The sequence below is a fragment of the Sipha flava genome, unplaced genomic scaffold (genome assembly GCF_003268045.1).
Source record: "Sipha flava isolate LNK unplaced genomic scaffold, YSA_version1 263_pilon_pilon, whole genome shotgun sequence".
NCBI lineage: Eukaryota > Metazoa > Arthropoda > Insecta > Hemiptera > Aphididae > Sipha > Sipha flava.
This window is the reverse complement of record NW_020272925.1, coordinates 268,519-284,622: the sequence shown is the minus strand read 5'-3', so window position 1 is coordinate 284,622 and position 16,104 is coordinate 268,519. Positions and strand designations below refer to the sequence as shown.

Genomic DNA, 16,104 nt, shown 5'->3' with positions numbered 1-16,104 from the left:
CGTGTGTACAATTAATCAATCAATTCAACTTGGCACTAATAAACGATCCAGCTATTTAATTAAATCCTAAGGTTATAACTGCCTTTTATTTATGCATCATACCTCGTGGTAGCCGCCAAGGAAAGTTTAATGATTCATGTGTAATGCGCTCTTCTCGTCAAATATAATTAAATTATAAATTACCATACAGTATTCAATGGATAAATTATATACATTTTACAAGAATTATTTATCGTTATGAATTGTGTTATAGAATATTTCACAAACTCTTCTAGTGGTATTATTGCACATAAAACCGACAATTAGTTTAAAATTTTAAAAATATCTAATGTATTTTCTGTATATTTTACAATTATTCGGTTCGTTACGAAATTGTATAGGAAAACATATATAAAAACATACGGTTCAGAACATTTTATTAAGTTCTAAACAAGTAGTATGGTTGAAGTAAGTCAATAATATTGATTTATTGAAAACAACTATATTTCTATCTCTCTCTTGGCTTTATTCTTTAAAAATTTAGGCCGCCACCGTCACATAAGTAAAGTCGTCATATTACATAAGTAAAAATGAACATTAATATTTTTTTATATTATATATTATTTTATTTACACTTTTTTTATAATTTAGTTCAGGTAAATAATTTTTATTTTTTTTACGAAAACATTTATTATACATGAATACATGAATCTAACACTTCTGATCAGAGATAATAATTTTTAGTAAGTGCAAATTAATTTTATAAAAATTTTAATCAAAATCAAAATTAATTCATTTTATTATTTACGTCATTTGTTTCTATGCATACTATTGAAAAAGGAACTCATATTTCATCAGTTGTTTGTTATTTGTTTTATCATAAATAATGCTTGAGAAAATTGGCTGGCTGTTTTTCAATATTTTGCATGAAAACTTCGAAACAAACAAACAACACAAAAACAAATCGTTTCCGGGTTACTAACTTGAAAACTCGATTTTACTGTTCATTGAAACCATATTCAAATCAATTCAACAATACTTATTTATTACGCAGCATACATATTATCATTTTTATAAAAAATCAAGTACATGCACTCAAGAGTGTAAAATATTGTATGAACCAAATGTTTATTTTTCTAATAAATAAAATAATTCTATGACTATAAAAAATATATGATACCCTAAACACTATAAACTATATTAATTTGAAATTAATTTATGAGAAACAAATTCTTGTCATTAAAATAAAAATGTTTAAAAAATTATTTTCTAATAATAATAGTTATCATTATATTATGTAGCAATAATAATTTTAAGTGGTTGTAAACACGATACAGACCATATACTTTAAAATTAATCATTACCTATCATAATTATTTAAAGGTACACACAAAGCTAAATGTGTATCTCTATGGCTATTAACTTTATATTATGTATGAAAATTGATTAAAGTTAATTTTTTATTGGTATTTATATATGTTAGAAACCAAGCCACTTAGGTTAACTCGAAATAATTAAAATATTTTAGTGTTGTATTTACTATAAAAATGATTATTAAATATAACTATATATGTATATTTAATAAATATTAAATGTTAATTGAGATTTAAATAATTTTATAAATTTATAAAAATAATGCTCAGACAGATGAGCTTAATGTATAATAATAATAATGCTGTGAAGAGTATTATTATTGTTTATCATTAAATATTTAAATCAGAGTTATTAATACATAAATTGTATATTTATTGAGTCACACATTCAATTTAGTGTAGTAGAAAACAATATGCTATGTATGTCATAACAAAAAATTTTCATAGAATCCTTTAAAAATTCACAAAATAAATTCCCAATTAAAAATGTACATATTTATTGATGTTTAACAAAAACTACGTAGCTGACGTGGGTTAAGGCACTCATTTTAACTCGATAGAGTGTCCCCCATAGAGCACACTCTATTCAGAAATTTATCAAAAACTACGTTACCCATGATTTTTTACTACGTTTTCTTGGTCATTCAGAGGGTTCAGTACCATAAGGGTACAAATTACGTTTTAAACGTGAGCAAAAAAATTATACCATACTTTCCCATTTGCTTACGTTCAGATGCAAATTTAATTCCAAATAATAATAGTATACGTATATTAGAACGGTAATTATTCTTGTAGTTTATAGCAAAAGAAATTAATGATGACAGACGGAAAAAATTAATCTCTAGGTAAATAATTCCAGCTAATTTATAACAATATGGCAACTAAAATCTTTAGATACTTTAAATTATAATCCAGATCAAGAGAAACTAATATTATTATAATATAATAATATTATATATTATACTATACTATCTGACCCGACAGACATTGTCCTAACTTAATAATGAATATTGAATTCGAATTAGTATAATTAATAAAAAAAAAATAATTCAAAAAGTGTGTTTATTATTCTAATACTTTATGATATACTCGTACAATATTCTTTGTTTTTTTTTTCTCGCGCGTATATAAATAGTTTTATTGGTAATTCGACACGGGAACAGGCCATGTAAAAAACATAGATTTACAAGATTAATGCCACAAACACTTAGCAATTGCCCTTAAAATTAATGTATCGACATTTCAAATGCTAGCCTCACTTCAAATTGCAACCGTTTAAAGTCGAAATCGTTCGAAATCAAAGGAATCCGTGGAATCAAAACGTTTTCGCCTTTGTACTTCCGTTTCAAAATTGTGACTTCGAAGACGTTGTTCATTAATTTCTTCACCGCAATTCGGGTGCCATTACAAAGACGTGGGTGGTTAATATTCCGCAACATAATGATTACCAATTCGATTTTTAATTGCAAATTATGAGGTGGTAAGCCAGGCAATTCCGGTGAATTTAATAAAATTCCAATGGATAGTTGACAACATCATCTTGGTTAATAACGGAATCAATCGACTTGTATGTCATTAATTTACCAGCTATCTTATTTTGAATCTGAAAATTCATTTCATTGATATCAACGTTTTTTGCACACAATATAACTCTTTCAGAATAAACAATTAGCAAGTTCAAATTAAGAAAAAATGATAAAAAATGTAGTATTGGACAACATAGTATTCGAAAATGAGGGGTGATATGATAAAATTGAAGAGAATTTATTTCATTGAGCAACAATGCTAATATATTAGTTAGCGTGTCAAATGCAGTATTTAAAGCTAGTTAATCTCAAAATATTTATCGAAAAAGTTCTCTCAAACAAAAATATTTTCTTTTCAAACAATAAGTTTAACCCATTAATAATACCAGCAGCTGTATTTGAGACTCAAAAATTATTCTGATTTCATCGAAGTTATACTTTTTTTGCACCAATTATAACCGCGATAGTTGTAATACTTTGTTGTCATCCAATAAATTCCTCTGTTTTGGGTAATCATCTTGGTTTTTCTTCAAATAAATAAATAAATACGTTTAACGTTTTAAAACTACGAGTGCCTTTTTTAAAGTATAAAATTATAATTTAGTCTTGTTCAATATAAAATGTAGTGTAATTGATCTTTACAATTGTTTCAATTTTGAAGATATTTATACTAACATAGGTTTATGTTACCTAGTGTACTTTCATGTTGAAACCATAAATAATCAAAGTGCCAAATCAAAACTATAAAAAACGATCTAGTCTATAAATAGTTATCATGAATACCATAATAATTTGTTATAATATTACCAATATTATTCAATAACATTAGTAAAATTTGTATTTTATAAATTCTATATTTCACTAAAACTTTATATTTTTACTTTTGGACTACATTATGTAGCCACGTGTATAGATTAAATACAAAATAAAATGTTACATTTTGTTTTTTTTAGAAGAACGTTAGCAATTATTTATGAACTATTAGCTTATAATCATTATTTTATTTATAATTATAGTTTTATTGTGAACAAAAAAAACAATAATTTTCCATTTTAAGTGCAACTATTATCTCGCGCATTCCTATCTCGTTTTCTTTCCATCGTAGCACAACCAGAAATATCGGTGACCCGAGTAGTTCGCTTTGAAAAGGTTGTCAATGTATAGCCCTACACACACTGACGGCCATTCGCGAGGAACATGATGGCGGTGACGACAGTGGATACGACCCACAGTAATAATAACAATAATAGGTCACCCTTGCCCTCTCGCCAATTGACATAGAAAAGAGAGTCCTCCGCCTGTTTCGTATATACAATTTCGTACTGTAACCCTCGACCCATTGTCTTAAAAGTCGAGTGTTACCCGAGTCCAGGGGGCTAAGTATCGTTTTTCTTTATGACGTCCTTTCCTTTCCTATTGTACTCACTCTACGTACACCCTGTGCATTGTTGAAAATGTCACAAGTGCATGGCTCTGCTGGCAGGTCGAAAAAGAGGGTATAATTTTGTTATATATACCACCACCATCATCGCGGCCGTTTTCTCTGGGTCGAGAGCCCTTCGCTTGCCCTGTCCCGCATAAAACACCAAACTATAAACATACTGCCCGAGTTTGTAACTTATATCTTACATACTCTCGTACCGATATACACGTTTTCGGTTTGTTGCCGTTGCCTCTGACACCACAATCACATTATTTGCGACAAAATGATATTATTAAAACATCAAAGTAACCACTGCACGACGCCACCGCAACCACCACATAACCATGTAATTTGTTTGTATTCCACTATATTCATGAGTGCCAATGTCATACTACGGTTCAAACTTTCAAACAGTTCTCTATTGTCATTGTACGTGGTCACTTGATTTATAAAAAAATAAACACTGATGTCGGCATGCGAATAAAATCTATGATTTATTTTTTTTTTTTTTTATAATTAAACAACTATGATTCTGTACTCTAAATTAATTAAATTATAATACGACACGATCTGTGATTATAAATAATATGTTTCTAAGTTGTCGATACTCACATGATTTTTATGTTTAATGCATGGATAAATAGTATTAGAGGTTAAATTCAAAAACTATTATGTCTTCGAACATTAAATCTTATCAATAATGTAAACTTATTTAAATTCATGTGCAGCTCACATTATTATAAACTAAATGTTTTGATTTTCGATTTTATAAAAAAAGTATAAGAAAAACAAATTATATAAAATAAAGTAATATAAATTTAATGTGTGATCAAGTGATTTCAACTCTCTATAATTATATAATTAACTTTCAGTTTTAAGTATTAATATATTTGTATGCTATGGTTATAATTTTATGCATATATATATATAAATATATAAGAATGAATTTATATTATCTAATTTTATAAAAATAATAATTTAAATGATCATCCACGATACATATATAGGTATTTAAAAATTCATTATTTATTCAATAATTACACATATATTTTTGTTTAAATTTTTATCGTGACTTGATAGTTTGTAAATTATATACTAAACAAAGGCGTTATGAAACTCGTTTGAATGAAAGTGATAAAAATAATTGATATCATTGATTTTATATAAGATCCTGAAATTCCGTTTATTAAATCAAATCTATTATCTAATATTTAATCCATTCCAATGCTATCAGCAGAATTAGAATATATACTAAATTAGTAAGTAAGTTTGTAACCGTAATATGTTGTATCTCTGAAAACGAGTACCACAAATGTGTGTACGAAAATTTTCAAATATTATTATTTTGCATGATAAAATATTCATTGTCAAAGAGATTCTTTACTATTGAGAGAATTAATTTTTTTTCTATATAAATTAACTTGCATTTGGATATCAGTCAGTATATTTAGACAGTTGACAAGTTAAAATTATTATTTATACTTATAGGTAGGTCAGAACAATGAAAATATACTACTTTTTTATTTTGACTTTGCATTTATCATAGAATAACACACGATTTTTAATTTAAAAAAATAAAGCATAAATTATATACTCGTTTCATATCTATTCATCAGAAACTTAAAAGTTGTTCCTTTTTTTCTCCATAATTATATGAATATCTCTTAATACATTTTATAATCTAAATATTGAATTAAAAAATTATTTATAGCAATGATTGAAAACTTGTCAATATATGTACATTAAATGAATTATATTTTGTGCCAAAAAGTCAGTAGTTTTGAGAACTTTTGAAGGTCTTAAACGCATGAGTGCTTTAAATTAAGTCATACCTCTTGTTATCGCATGGAAACTTTATGAAGTGTTCGTTGCACATGCGATTCCTTCCTTTATTGTCGTCTCTGGGAATCAAAATTCTTATCAGCACATCCCCCATCGGTTTCGAATTCCAAAACCAACTCACGATTCAACGTTTTCATCAGCTGAAAAGTTTCATATGGTCCACACCCACGCGTTAGGAGTATACCGCCCACGTTATAGGAGCATACTATACATGTTCACAATGGCCAACAATTTTCCTGTAGTTGATTCATTCCAAATAGACGGCTAACTATAATCCTACACAATACCGTCGGAATCTAAAAAGTCAGCTACGATCAATAATAATACGTACATTTAAGTGCAAAATACGAATAATAGGTACAACAATCAGAACATGAATACAACGGAATTTTAAAAGGTTTAATACACCTAATAGATATATATTGAAAATCAATATAAATTAAGTACCTATAGTAAAATTTCAATCTTTAATGTAACCATCAATTGTTGCACTACATGTATGTCATAAATTATAATTTATGACGTTCATATAATTTATGTATTTAAAAAATATACACTTATATAGTTTATATTATGATATATAGGTATACTTGTACTATTTAACAAATTAACTGTATAGAATTAATTATAAAACCGTGGTTGAGTTATACGAATATAAACGTGTACACGTGTTATACACGTGTAGGAAAATAATTTTTTCCCAATATTAATTTTAATTGTTTTAATTGTTTAGTAACGGATATTCATTAAACTTTTACCCATATTTTTTTAAAACAAACTTTTTTTTTAATATACTTCATCCATGTTACCTATTTATCAACGTTTATTATCATTACTTTTGTTTAATAAGTAATTTTAATTACATTATACAGAGTACTGAACATTTTAAAAGCTAAAGTTTTAAAATCAAAATTAATTCACATTATTACTAGGCTCTACGGATTTATATTTATAATTTCTATTGACTATATATAATAGAAATATTTTTTACGAAAACGAGTTTGTTAAACTAAGTTTGGTTAATTCCGAAGGGTACCAGAAATATCGTTGTGTCGTTCATTTATTATACTGCTGGTTGAATAACCCTACAAAAACCACTAATTGCAAGTCATACTTGTCCCGTTTTAATAAATTAACTGCGTGTTTAATACGTTTTTAACACATAGATCGTTCAGAATACAGAATAGATAAATGAGTGTTATGTTTGTTTGTACACCGGACGCATACGAATGAAATAAATTAATAACAACGGGCATGGGAGTAATTTGAATGCATAAATTATTAGCAACAGGGGGTAAACTGGTCGACGTGGGTAAAAAATGTGTGTGTATGTGTTTGTTTATAGAAATAATTATTGTTATAATAAAAATTCATAATTTGTCAAAATAATGAAAATACAGAACGTAGGAAAATGTAATGTGAATTCAACTGAAACTCACCAACGGGACTCTCCTGGTTCCAATACGAATCGTCCAGCGTATAGTCTGCTTCTGAAACAAAACATTCATAAAGATCAGTAACATAATTTAGATGACGCCATAATTCGATAATAATAACAATAATTTAGATAATATTTGTTATAAAACGAATTATAAATATGCACATTTTCAACAAATAATTTGAAATTTATAGGTAAAATTATAATTTGATTTTCATTATGTTATAAGGATTTAAATAAATAATTTAAATATAATAAATTCTTATCAATTGCTATAAAATGATTAGGTAAAACAATAATAATTATAAGTAATAATTTAATAAATAGATTTATTGAGTTATTTTTTACATACAACATATTTATGTGTATATATATAAATACAAAGCTATAAAAAAGAACAAAAATTGTACGTAATTTAAAAAAAAAAAAATTACATTTTAACGGGTTGTTTTAATGAAACACATTTTTAACTAATATTTCAAATCATTTCGGTTTCTGAAAAATGTTGCAACAACTGTACATTTTTAACCGTAGTAATAGTATTAATTTATCAACGAAAATATAAATACGAACAAATCTGATCCAACCTAAGTATTCAGTTATCGAATTTTTTACGTTTATTTTATACGTTTTTGGTAACCAGCATCGAAACATAGGGTTGCAAAAAAAAAAAAGAAATTACGTCCTAATATTTCACAAAAAGTACGAATATTATTCTGTATTCAAAGAGCAAGACGAGGATTTATATTTGTACAGGTACACGAAAGTAATATATGAATAATTTATGAATACCAGTTCTACAGGCATTCTTAAAATATTAGCGAAAAAAAAAACCATAAAACCCCAAAGAAATCTACAATAAAACATGTAAGTACAACCGCATGGTTTGGATAAATGAAATATTTTATTAGAGTTATAAAACATACACATTATTCACAGAACCGAAAATAATATAAAACCTAGTATATTTTTCAAATGGTTAATGTTTACGTCACATACAATGCGCACAAAGTACACGATTGATTATTGTTAGGAAAATAATTATGAACAACACAAACAACTTTCACCATGTTTTAATAAAATTCATAGTTATTAAACTTTATCATTATTTTATTAATTTAATGAATTTACATCATAAACATAATATTATTATTAAGAATACTATGATCGTATTTCTTACTCATAAGTGATAACAATGAAAACACTTCACATTACTCAAAAAACATAAAAGGGTTCAGGCATAATGTACATTACATAAATCATATTCCTTACGTTTAGTACTAAGAAGTGTAAAACAAGTACATTTTCAATATAAATATTAATAATTTAATCCCAATTATGTTATACTGTACAAATTCAGCTATGTATTTGTTTAATCAAAATGAAATGAATTGGGTTGTACGAGTATTATATTATGACATTTAGCTCTCGTATATGTTTAATAATACTTTTATAATAAATCAATAGATAGAACAGTGGGCAGTCTTTTATCTGGAATTTATGACTTATGGTTCACTTGACTTTGAAGAATTTTTGGTACATTATATTTTTTTATTCAAATACAACGTACTTCCAAAAAATGAAAAAATAAAAATTCGAAGATGATTTCAGTCCAATAAAAAAAAACAAGTATATTAGTTAACATAAGTTATCTACTCAAAATATTTCTATCTTTTGGTTGATATCTTCTATGTAATTTTAATAATTTTAAATTAAATTGCACAAATATTTTATATTAGAATACAATCGGTTTTAGGGTCTCTTTGTATATATAAATGTATATATGTATTCATGTAATAAAATAATTTAAAAAAATAATATGTATTTCAAAATGTATAACATGGAACATATTGATTATATTATTTGATTTTATTAAGATCATTTATATATTTCTCATATTTTTTTATTTAATTAAAACCAATTCAACAACTGACTCTTAATATTTGTTGATATTATACTTACACGTGTATTTTATGTTATAATACTATAATAAAAAATGCACTATAATCCAATTCGTATATAAATACAGAAAAAACATACATACACAAACACACACACACACACACACACACACACACACACACAAACATATATATATTACTTTGTCTGAATGTTGACATTTGAATGAAAAAGGAAAAGAAAATCGAAAAAGAGCAGCCACGTACCTATATCGAAACAATATATTATCTTCCTGTCTATTTGTTCCGTCTTTATTGGATTTTAGACTAGCCCACTAATATAGGCTGTATAAAACTGAGTCCGTAAAATTGGAATAACTACAAAGGGAAGATGGCATATAGTATGCATGGAAGCTTACGTTCACCCAAGAGATTTAAACCTTAGTTTTTAGGTGACAGTGGAGACGACATTTGTGGGGGGTCAAAAGTTTTTAACGAGAACTGAATGCGGTTATAGAACATTACTGACCTCCTATCTGTAAACATATATATATTTACTATGCGTAAATACGTATAATATACAAACACACACAAAAAATAGACAGTTCTAAATTGGTCTTGCCAAAAGGATGTTGTGGCAACAGAAACAAATCGTGTCCTCTTTCGGTGGTGCCTTAACTACTATAGTGTGAATTCTTTTCTCTCAAATGTTCACCCATACATAAACATATTTATTATATATAAACGTATATTTTTACATGCACATGCATACACGCTATTTCTCGAATCAATCGCAGATTCTCTTTACCGAATGTAAATAAGAGAAAATACGAGTACTTTAGGCCAAAAAGACCATAATATTTTTTTGCAGTTGCTTTTTGATCTGTAAATTTTTATTCCTAAAAGTTTCGAGACGAAGTTAAATTTTCAATTGGATATAAGAAATAAATACACTGTGCTAACTTTTTTAACTGGTTTTCTTGTTCGCGACTCTCCATTCGATGGAGTATTCGCATGAAATTCGTTATTGTTTATCGCTCGATTTCGTAACATAAATTCACAATTATAATTTATAAAATAAAAGTACATTATCAATCGTATTTTTCTAATTTTTGTATGGATCGTAAATTATCCTTGCAACCTTTACCAACAAGACTTAGATTAATTTACATACATATATAAGCGTAGTTAAAAATGTTCAATGGAGAGGGGTTTAGAGTTTATATGTATATAACAGATACACATAAAAATATTTTTAATTTTGTTATACCGCAGTTTTCTTGTTTTGCACGCTAATTTATTTAGGACATCATCAGGATGTAACATTATATTGCTGTATATTCAACATTATCAAACCATTCAATCTAATTTCACACGTGGTGTTTCGTAAATATGTTTTTATTCTATTAAATGTTGAAAAATATCGTTCACAGCTAGTAGTTATAAGTTACAACTTATAACTGAGAGAGTTGATAAAATTAGAAGTTTGAAAGTATAAAAGAAAATTTATATATTCAATTTTTGAAAAGCTTCAATAGCATTTTTCGGTAAATCTTGAGTACTTGCACATTTTCGTGGTCATATTTCAATTTCACTTACAGCTGTTAACTCGCTGCATCTAAATTATTTCGATATATTTTAAATGAGTGCTTTATTTTTTCTTTGTCGAGTCTTACAATCGGATGATGGTGAAATAAAGTTAACATTTTCAACTAAAAACTTGTGAAATAAAAATCACTCGTTTAATTGATTTAAGAAATTAACTACAAATAGATTGAATGGAGATAGTTTGTAATAATTTTCAGGCAAATCAACCAATAAATCGTATCTGTTTTTTTTTGCTTGTACACTATACGAGTAATATATATTTCTATGCTGAAGTCATTACATTTAGATTTTTCATTACCAAATATAGTTTTTAATTATATTTGCCACATCATCAGTGAATTAAATAGCTTCAATCAGATCTATATTCTTTGTCTGAAGAAACTTACTTAATGGTAAAATATACTTAACACGTTTCCCGGTTTATATGATGTTAGTATAAATTCTGTTTGTCTAATAGCACACAGTAATATGTTTGCTCCCAATAAAGCATTCTTATGAGACTAATTACAAATTTATTTTAAATCGTCAATTATTGGATTAAATAAACAAAGAAATATAATCATTGAATCTTGTTGGTCTACCGATCTTATTAGATATACCTAACAGTTTTAAACGGCTAAAAGTTAATTAAGAACATATTTCTGCTAATTTTTTAGATAAAACATTTTTTCATATTATTTTATATCATATTCATTATAGTTAATTTTAAATTACATTAAAATTATGATTATAAATATATATACAATACATGTATCATAATACAATAAAATATAATGATAACATAAAATATAGATACCTTAGTATACTCATTGTCTTGAAAGATTGTTTAAAATATTATGAATTAATTACACAAGGTAAAAAAAAAACCAAAATGTGTTTTCTCAATTAACTTATCTATATAATATGAATAATTATGTTAATGTATTTTAATTTAGATTTAAAATAGCGTCTTAATCTTAATAAAAAAAAAAAAAAAACAAGTTCAACATAAAATTATACATAACAATGCCATAATAAAGTTTAATGACAACTTCATATAATGGAAGCGAAAAATAAAATAAAATTATAACAGTATTAATTATCTTAAAAGTTTGAATAAAAACTAAACTGAATACACAAAAATGGTATGAGCTTCATACTATTATGATAATGTCACTCGAAATTATTTATACCCTATAAATTATTTTCCATTACATATAATTGCCTACCCAATTATGAAACTAATCAAACACAACTATTACTACGGAACGTCTAAAAGGCTGTAACATATTTGAATACTTACCACCTCCATTATAATAACATGAGATAATATACTTAAATTATTTATACTAATTAAATTATGTGAGGCATCAACAACAGCTAGTCAACAATTGGCACAATGCTATAAAATCTGAGGATATTTGAAAATAAAGTATGGAGAACAATTTGTGCACCTTAATTATACATCCGTACGAAAGATTGGCGAAGGGGATATAACAGAGAATTGCAGGATGTGTTTGAAATAGAAACGATAGTTAACTTAATCATAGGTCAGAAGATACAATGGCTCGAATACATTATGTACCGAGAAGAAAATGAACCACTATGAGCGATCCTTGAATTAGTACCTCAAAGAAAGAGCCCAAGAAGCAGATCAAAAATATATGGCTAGATGAAGTAGAGGAAGACTTGGTGAGGCTGAGTATTGAGAACTGGAAAGATGTAGAACATGACTGGAATAGATGTTGTGATGTTGTGGTAATGGCTAAGACTTCTCAAAGAGTAGATAAAGGAAAGAAGATAAATAATTAAAACAGTAAATATAAATATTTAAGTAGGTACGAAAATAACGTTATGAAATAAATACGTAATAACTTCAACAAATGCATGATGCTTTAAGTTTAAGAAAAATCACATATATAAGTGAATATTATTATGTATGTATAAGATTATATTAAAATACATAATAAATATAATTGATAAAATTGTACACTAAAACGTCATGTGCTATATTTTTTATTTACTTATACAAAAGACTCGATGAAACAATTTACAACGTTATATTTTTCTATAAACAACGATTAGTGGGATATTAATTTTTCTTTCAAGTTCAATCAATAATTAATATTTAAATAATTATGTTTCGTGAAACTCACATTTTTAGGTACTTAACTCATAAACTACATCATCAAAAAAAAATATATATATACATTCTTATTTAGTATTATACTTATGTAGTTATATAATTAGAAAAAAATAATAATTTTTACTATGTAAATAATACAGATAGCATTACATTTAGTTAATTTTTGTTCATATGTTTTGTAATTAAAGAAGCATAAAAGTTTAATATAATTATAAAATCGCATTATTACACACTTAAAGTACCAAAATAGACGAACGTAACTATTTACAAAATAATGTAGTGTTTACATTCATGTAATGAAAACGTACCTGAGATGTTTATATTTAACATGTAATGTAATGTTTATATTTAACATGCAATAAAAGCATTATGTTGTCATCGGCTGAGCTGCGATTCCATAAATTTCCCTGGTGTACGTGCCAATGTTCGGTTTTACAATTCAAACGCTTTGCCTGATAAAATTTTACGGTAAAGCGTAGGAATTCTAAAACCAAATGCCATCGGCTATCTGCAGCGGATACACTACGGCACCTAAAATATATTTCTGTTGGTTATCTTATATGCATACCATATTTTTTTTAACCCTCGTACGAATGACCTAAATATTATACTGCTGTTACTGCCTTATCGTTTCTCTTTTCTCGTATGGACGTTAAATTGTACAATCGACAACGGTTGGATCGTGATTGCGGGGTAGAAGGCCAAGTGCAGGACTTCACGCAGCTGAACTAAAACCATTCGAGAGTTATGAATAAAACCCGATCGAGACATATTACCTGTCCGATCTGCAGCGTCCACTATGCTATATAATGTTCGATCCCCGTAGTAAATTATTAATAATATCCTATCGCACAGACAGCAATGGCGCCAAGGCGACCCATTGACGGTGGAATTATTGGTTGCGATGAAAATCACAAATCTTCGACCGGAGAATAATAAAAATATGGTTATGCGCAAATCGATCATTGCCATCATCGGTGACTATAATTTAATACGTTTGACGGATTACAATACATAGCATTAGTTACGATCAGTAAAAAACGACAAGACGAATCGCATAGAAAAACAGTTTAACATAAATTCCATTGTTAAAATTTTGAGCGAAACAAGACAGGAAATGTTTGTGCATGTGTGTGTGTGTGTGTGTGTGTGTGTGTGTGTGTGTGTGTATTTGGTAAAAATAATAATACTTATTAATTTGAAGAACCACATTAATTCTTATTACATTTATTTTCACTAAAAAACTTTAAAATCCTATGATTATTTAATGCTTACACATTGATAAAATAATAAATCATATTATGCACTCAGATGAATGAATAAAAATCCCTAAACAGGGATATGGTTTGGTACATTGATTAACTTCAGTTAAACATCTCTGGGCAACACGGCAATTCGGATAGATGACCATCAGGGTTTTTAGAAGCTAAGCCAAGGTTCACTAACCAACCGATAAAAACAAACAGATGCCCCAATAAATATTAAATTACAAGAATTGTCAAAGAATGAAAAAAAATCCCTAATACTAGAGTATCTACAATAACATCAATATTTTATGGTTATAAAAAATATTTAAAGGGTCATAAAATGTTATTTATTTAATATTGTAATAACAATTTTGCACTAAAGACACTAAAATATATTTTGTAAAATAATAACTATATTAAATAAATAACAGTAAATGTAAATATAAATTACAGTAAAAGTAAATTTTTGGAACAACCGCCTAATATTTGTAGTAAACATCTTTCTTTTTTTTTTAAATATTATAAAAATATGTAAATTATTATTTGTGCTCGACCTGGGAGGTAGCAACATTTATCTATGCACCATAGCATCATATAATTTTCGCTTAACAATACCTGAACATGACTTTTGATTATAGTGTTCTCTTGGTATTCATATTTTATAAAAATGAATATTTTTAGACTAACCATAAATACTATTTTACTTATTTTTAAAAACAAAATTATATTGGGCATTATTAATAATGAGTGCAATAAAATGTAATAATTCAAAACTCATAGAGTCACAATACTTACATCATTTATAAAAGACAATAAACTATGTATTAAAAAGAAAAACAATGTACACAATTTTGGTATTAGTACCAAAAATAATAAAATGTAAAGGACAGTTATTTTATAAGTGAACAAAAAACATACTAAAGCATAATGGAATCATTATTTTTTCTCTTTGTATAATACTTAAAATATAATATGATTTTGATCTTAAAAAATAAGCATAATAATTTTACTTTTATTAATTTGATGAATTTAATATTACTCAATTTACAATGTTAGTATTATAAAAATAAAATTATAACTTTAAAACTGCATAGTATATCATATGATATCTATACATATTGTGTTTTAAAACAAATGACTAAAAAACATATTTACATAAGGTACATATTTTCGTGAAATTTAAGATAATATTTTTACTAATTTAATGATGCAATTATTATAATATAGGTAAACTACATTGTTTCATAGCGCTGATTAATTTAATGTGATCTGGTTATAATATACCTTTATAAATATATTTTTAATGATGTTTTAGCGTTAATTATTATATAGTCATCTAAGATATTTAATGAACGCATTAACGTGTACTATAATAAATAATTAATACAACCGGAAAGACATTTTATGTTTCAGATAACACGCAAACAAAAATATAATTAAATATCTTTTTAAAAATCGATTTTTAAGTAAACTTCTTCAAAAGACTTGTTGCAAATGACAGGAATGAAAATATTTATTTTATGTTATACAAAAAAAATGAGATGTATAAATATATCATCATTAAAAATTCCAACAACACTGTCAAGAACATTTGTAACATTTGTTTTTTATTAAAGTAATAATAAAAATCATCCATAGCGTATGA

At 26.4% G+C, this 16,104-nt stretch overlaps 1 protein-coding gene across 1 annotated transcript in view; it reads right to left on the bottom strand.

Annotated features, from left to right (window-relative positions):
• The window catches only part of LOC112685051 (disintegrin and metalloproteinase domain-containing protein unc-71), a 236,039-nt gene that overhangs the window by 89,268 nt on the left and 130,667 nt on the right, over nucleotides 1–16,104 (bottom strand). Inside the window, 1 exon segment of the mRNA XM_025556814.1 lies at nucleotides 7,583–7,633. Within this exon segment, the coding sequence (XP_025412599.1) occupies nucleotides 7,583–7,633 (51 nt within the window).